The sequence below is a fragment of the Chinchilla lanigera genome, unplaced genomic scaffold (assembly GCF_000276665.1).
Source record: "Chinchilla lanigera isolate Chin_1 unplaced genomic scaffold, ChiLan1.0 scaffold00137, whole genome shotgun sequence".
NCBI classification, from domain to species: Eukaryota; Metazoa; Chordata; class Mammalia; order Rodentia; family Chinchillidae; genus Chinchilla; species Chinchilla lanigera.
Genome location: NW_004955538.1, coordinates 1,468,439 through 1,475,133, shown reverse-complemented (window position 1 = coordinate 1,475,133; position 6,695 = coordinate 1,468,439). Strand labels below are relative to the sequence as shown.

Here is a 6,695-nt window from a genome sequence, read left to right as displayed (position 1 = left end):
GCACACGCGCCCGGCCGCCGCCGCGGCCCGAATGAGGTCATCCTTTGTCCGCGGCCTCCCGCCCGAGCTCCGCGGGGCCGAGGAGGAGCGGGCGGCGGGCTGAGCGCGCTGCGTGCCCTGCAGATGCCGGAGGAGACCCAGCCCCAGGACCAGCCCATGGAGGAGGAGGAGGTGGAGACCTTCGCCTTCCAGGCGGAGATCGCCCAGTTGATGTCGCTGATCATCAACACTTTCTACTCGAACAAAGAGATCTTCCTGCGGGAGCTGATTTCAAACTCGTCCGACGTGAGTTCCTTGGCGGTGGGCAATTAGGTGTTGCTTTCGGTTCGCCTGGGCGCCGTGTGCTTGATCTGTGTCGTTCTCATAATCCTAGGCCCTGGACAAAATCAGGTATGAAAGCCTGACGGATCCCAGTAAGCTAGACTCCGGCAAGGAGCTGCACATTAATCTCATTCCCAACAAGCAAGATCGCACCCTCACCATCGTGGATACCGGCATCGGAATGACCAAGGCCGACCTGATCAATAACCTCGGCACCATCGCCAAGTCGGGGACCAAGGCCTTCATGGAGGCCTTGCAGGCTGGCGCTGACATCTCCATGATCGGCCAGTTCGGTGTGGGCTTCTACTCTGCCTACTTGGTTGCTGAGAAAGTGACTGTGATCACCAAGCATAACGACGACGAGCAGTACGCCTGGGAGTCCTCGGCCGGAGGGTCCTTCACAGTGAGGACCGACACAGGTGGGCACGTGGGCTGCGTGCTGCAGGCGGGGCCCTTGAAAGTGCTGTGAAGTCTTGTTTGCCCGGTAGAATTTTGGGCAAGGAGCTTAACCGTGTGAGAGCTGTGGCCTTCCTAGGCTTTACCGTAGGGGTTTTGGGTGTGGCAGACCTGAATTGTTTGCATTTGTTCCTAATCTTTATTTGATCGTTGAGATTTAAATTCAGTCCATTTCCTCGGCTTTTTCAGGTGAACCTATGGGCCGAGGAACAAAGGTTGTCCTGCATCTGAAGGAAGACCAAACTGAGTACCTGGAAGAAAGAAGAATAAAGGAGATTGTGAAGAAACACTCTCAGTTTATTGGTTATCCCATTACTCTTTTTGTAAGTGTCAGTGTTGCTGTGAAGTTAACTGCTGTGTGTAAATAACTGGAGGACTGAGTTAAATTTTTACTCCTTGGGTCTGTGAAGGACCTAACTTGGGGCTTTTGGAGGGGGGTAGTTTTAGAGGCTAGGATTTGAATCCAGGGCTTTTGCACTGAGATGTATTTCCGGTTCCTATTTTGCCAAGTTGTGAAATGACCCAAGCTGGGCTCCTGCCTCAGCCTTTCAGAGTGCTGAGGGTTATACCTACAACACCACAGGTAGCTCCAAACTTGTTTATGAGACTAACCTGAAACCGGTTTGGAACCTAAGCAAAAGGGTCTGCCTTTTAGGTGCCCAGAGTTTCAAAGGGACATCTGATATTGATAAACTTTCTTAGCTGTTTAGTGCCTTTCAGTTTAGCTAATGGAGGGTTTCAGTCTACCTGTTGTCAGTATTGTGGGGTGATTTCCCCCCAGTAAATGTAAGAATGTCTTCAATTTCTTAGGTTGTTTGTGTGGTGTGTGTGTGTGTGTGTGTGTTTGAGACAGGGTCTCACTGCAGTTCAGACTGCCTTTGAGCTCACTTTGTAGACCAGGCTGGTCTTGAACTCCTGCTACGATCCTCCCTCCTCAGCCTCCCAGGCGCTGGGATTACAGGTGTGCGCTACCACACCTGGCATTCTTAGGCTGTTTTTGAACTTGCCATTCTCCTCCCTCAACTTCCCCGGAGAGCTGGGATTACAGTATGTGCCCATTTTAATTTAGGTGGAGAAGGAACGAGACAAAGAAGTGAGTGATGATGAAGCTGAAGAAAAGGAAGACAAAGAGGAAGACAAAGAAAAAGAGGAAAAGGAGTCTGAGGACAAGCCTGAAATAGAGGATGTTGGTTCTGATGAAGAAGAGGAGGAAAAGAAGGATGGTGACAAGAAGAAGAAGAAGAAGATTAAGGAGAAGTATATTGATCAAGAAGAACTGAACAAAACGAAGCCCATTTGGACCAGAAACCCTGATGATATTACTAACGAGGAGTATGGGGAGTTTTACAAGAGTCTGACTAATGACTGGGAGGATCACTTGGCGGTGAAGGTGCGTGCTGCTGATGATACTCCAGAGCTAGCTTCTCTGCAGGTTGGGTAAATTTGAAAGTTGGTACTGTCACCTTCCTTACCCTTGCCCCTTACTTGCAAAAAACGCTCTTCTGTTGTGTGTGACTGTGTTGTCTGTCAAGTAGCTCTGGTGAAAGCTGCTCCCATTGACCCTATATTTTTTTATTGCAGCATTTTTCCGTTGAAGGACAGTTGGAATTCAGGGCTCTTCTTTTTGTCCCACGACGAGCGCCTTTTGACCTATTTGAAAACAGAAAGAAGAAGAACAACATCAAGTTGTACGTCCGCAGAGTTTTCATCATGGATAACTGTGAGGAGCTGATCCCTGAATACCTGAGTAAGTACAGAGAGGAGGAATTTGTGAAGGGAAGTCGCACTGTCACCTCTAGGCTCTTTCGTTTCTGCTTTTTGAGAACAGTTTGTAGTCAGTTTTTTCCTTCAGAATGATGGGAATATTTTGGTCTTTGCTTTTACAGATTTCATCAGAGGGGTGGTGGACTCTGAGGATCTCCCTCTAAATATTTCTCGGGAAATGTTACAACAAAGCAAAATTTTGAAAGTCATCAGAAAAAATTTGGTCAAAAAGTGCTTAGAATTGTTTACTGAACTGGCAGAAGATAAGGAGAACTATAAGAAGTTCTATGAGCAGTTTTCTAAGAATATAAAGGTTGGTGTAAACACATGTATTGAGTAGCAGTTTTTAAACTGCCCTCTTCTTAAATGACTTTTAGGTGCAGAAAAACTAAAGTTCAGTGTTATGTTTCAGCTTGGAATACATGAAGACTCTCAGAATCGGAAGAAACTTTCGGAGCTGTTGCGCTACTACACATCTGCTTCTGGGGATGAGATGGTTTCTCTCAAGGACTACTGCACCAGGATGAAGGAGAACCAGAAGCACATCTACTACATCACAGGTAAGGCGCTGTCCCTGCTGCAGTCTTCATCGCTTTTGTTTCATGGAGGCCACTGTGTGTTGCCTGGGTGGCACTGTGTAAATGAGTACCTGTGGAGTTGATGTAGGAAAGATACTTACCGTGGAGCAGGTGGTGTCTGTTTATTATTAGCTGGCGCTTAAGCATCTGACAGCCCAGGTAGAGGAGTACAAAGCAGCTGAGTCCATTTTAGAGGACTACAAGTAACTTTGTATTTCAGGTGAAACCAAGGACCAGGTAGCTAACTCAGCCTTTGTGGAACGGCTTCGGAAGCATGGCTTAGAAGTGATCTATATGATCGAGCCCATTGACGAGTACTGTGTCCAACAGCTGAAGGAATTCGAAGGGAAAACCTTAGTGTCAGTTACCAAAGAGGGCTTGGAGCTTCCAGAAGATGAAGAGGAGAAAAAGAAACAGGAAGAGAAAAAGACAAAGTTTGAAAACCTCTGCAAGATTATGAAAGATATTTTGGAGAAAAAGGTTGAAAAGGTATGCGAATAATCCACATTTCCTAATTGTTAACAAATCTAAGGTGTTGAAATTAGTCATATTAGCCTTGTCTTGAAGAAAGATACAGCAGGTGAATCCATGATGATTATGGCTGTTGATTTATCTACATTAGCAGGTAGTTGCCCTTCTAGCTCTTGATGCTTGAGTTCCTTAGACTGCATTTCACCATGATTTTTTTTTTTTTTTTGTCTTTTTGAGACAGGGTGTTGCTAGGCAGTTTAGGCTGGCCTTGAGCTCACTTTGTAACCCAGGTTGGTCTCAACCTCACAGTGATCCTCCTGCCTCAGCCTCCCGAGTGCCAGAATTACAGGCGTGTGCCATCATGCCCAGCTACGATGAAATCTTGAGAGGGATAAAGTACTGAGTCTTTCTAAGCCTACTCATTACTCACGGCTCTTGATTGCAGGTGGTTGTGTCAAACCGATTAGTGACGTCCCCATGCTGTATCGTCACAAGCACATACGGCTGGACGGCCAACATGGAAAGAATCATGAAAGCCCAGGCTCTGAGAGACAACTCGACGATGGGTTACATGGCAGCCAAGAAGCACCTGGAGATAAACCCTGACCACTCCATCATCGAGACCTTGAGGCAAAAGGCCGAGGCTGATAAGAACGACAAGTCTGTGAAGGATCTGGTCATCCTGCTTTATGAAACTGCGCTGCTGTCCTCTGGCTTCAGTCTGGAAGATCCCCAGACACATGCGAACAGAATTTACAGGATGATCAAGCTGGGTCTAGGTGAGCTGCATACTTGAGTATTACAAAGAAAAGCCATGGTGGTTGGGAAGGAAGGGGACAGGTAGCTCAGAGGGAGAGCGCCTAACCCACCGTGCATGAGGCCCTGAGCTCAAGTCCCAGCACCACAAAATCCTAATGCTCTCATCCTGCTTGGGGAACACTTTTATAAAGATAAGTGGGGTCTTCCAATTGAGCATTAATTAGTTCTATTCAGATTTACATGCTCTGTGCTACTCATCTTAAAAATGGGTGTAAGCCAGTGGTAAAGGGCTGAAAGCAAATAGGCTGTTTTGTTTTGTTTTGTTTTTTTCTTTTGAGACAGGGTCTCACTATGCGTTTCAGGCTGGCCTTGAACTCACTTTGTAGCCCAGGCTGGTCTTGAACTCAGGTGTGCGCCACCACACCCAGCTTGGCTGGCTTTAAAAACCCTAATGTGACTTTTACTTTCCCAAAAAAGGTATCGATGAGGATGACCCTACCGCTGACGACACCACTGCTGCTGTCAATGAAGAGATGCCGCCCCTCGAAGGAGATGACGACACATCACGCATGGAAGAAGTCGACTGAGCTCTGCCCGAAGACCACTCGATGTGTGCTCATGCTTTACCTTCATTCCTTCTGATAATATATTTTCGAGGATTTTTTTTGTTAACATATAAGTCTGTATGGCATGATAACTGCTTAAGGGAAGATAAGGTTTCTTTCTACTTTTAAGTGATACTGTGATACTTTAGGCCCTAAAGCAGTGCTAGCAGTGCTTTCTCTAGTTTTCACCTTGGTTTATTTTAACAGGTTGACATGTTTGTGGTAAGACGTAACTTACTGTTAACTTTGTGAGGTCTGAAGTGTTTAGTTATCGAGCCGGATTCCTTAGTAGACCAAATCTTTTGTCTCGAAAGTGTTGAGATACCTTGATGTTTAAAGGAATATTTGTTAAAATAGCTTGAGTTTTCTTGTAGGATTTTTTTTAAAACTTTCCCCTGTAGTTTCAAATCTGCATGTCCTAGGCTTCTAGAAATAAGTACGTTAAGCTGAAACAACTTGATGGCAGAAGCTGCACGGGGCTTGTTTTCCAAAGAGAAGTATTGTTTAGAGGAAAAACTAAACTTCCTAGGTATACTGCATTGCTGTTTGGGAAATAATTCAGAGCAAGGCCTGTGAATGGAAATGAGGTCACATTCTGCTTTAAGAGGTAACAAATACAGATAAGTTTAAACTCGTGTGAAAGTGTCTTATTCTGGGGGTGGGTGATGTTCGCCGAGAGAGAGGTCCCAGAATGTGGCAAGCATTCATTACACATGCAGCCCCGTTTCCCACCGGAGATTGATGGGATCCACTTTTTAAGTTGAGGTCTCAGTTTGTAGTTTAAGCTCTTCTTGAACTCAGCCTCCTGAATGCCAAGAGTACAGTGGTGTGCCACCTTTGGGCTGGGCAGAAGGGGAGACAGGAACATTGGCTGGAGCCTAGGCCTTTTTTGCAGGTGTGCGCATCAGACAACATGCAGCTCCTGTGACACTGTCAGCTGGGCCTCACGGGGACAAGGCCAGGGCTCAGCTCCCTTAGTCCCAAGACAGGGTCCTGCCAAGCTGTTAGCGCCGGGCTGGGCCTCCCAGAGAGCCCCTCGCAAGGACACGTTTCCTAACTTGCCTTCGTCTCCCTGTGGCTCTGCGTAATCCAGGGTCCGCAGCGTGAAGCAAGCTGAGACCTTGTGGTCTTAAATGTAGGGCCCTAGTTGCAGGACCTCCCAGTGGGGCCCCAGGTTCCTGAGCAAATGGTGAAGTGGAAGCCTTTTCCTAAGGTGGGGGTCCCAGGGTTGTGGTTCCTGGGGCCGGAGGGTGAATAAGGGGGTGGGGAGGAGGCCGGGATCCCAGAGAAGATGAGAAAGGAGCCCCTGAAATCAGCCTCAGGTTGGGATCGCAAGTCTCCCTGCTGCTCGACAGGCTTGGGTTGGGGGGGTGTGCGGCAGAACAGGCAAGTGGGATTGTGCCACATTTTAGGGTTCCCTGTCAGGGTTGGTGCATGTCCTTCCCGTCATAGCGCCAAGCCCCACTACCTCGCTGTTCTGAGGCAGGGCCTGTCCTGTTCCTCAGTGGGGTGCCTGGACCTGGGCGCTCTGCCACGGGGCCCCATGCTTGGCTGCCACCTGCTTGGGCTTTTCTTGATGTTTGTTGGTCGCGGTGAGTTACATGTCACAGCTTTCTGGCCAGTGAGTGGCAGTAACTGCCTTCCCAGCGCTGGGCAGCTGCCACTGTCCCATTTTCCTCCCCTGAAAACAGCACTCCTGAAGGGCTGAGAAGGCTCTTCATGTGCTGGGCATAGGTGCATA

General features: G+C 47.8%; 1 protein-coding gene across 1 annotated transcript; it reads left to right on the top strand.

Annotated features, from left to right (window-relative positions):
• Nucleotides 1–123: 123 nt before the first annotated feature.
• On the top strand, nt 124–5,590 carry Hsp90aa1 (heat shock protein 90kDa alpha (cytosolic), class A member 1; the record flags this gene model as incomplete). Its single annotated transcript, XM_005410736.2, is given in 10 exon segments — nt 124–285; nt 374–740; nt 967–1,100; nt 1,847–2,167; nt 2,359–2,524; nt 2,664–2,854; nt 2,954–3,101; nt 3,340–3,608; nt 4,036–4,369; nt 4,827–5,590. Coding segments are annotated over 10 exon segments (2,202 nt in total). The 3' UTR covers nt 4,937–5,590.
• Nucleotides 5,591–6,695: the final 1,105 nt, after the last annotated feature.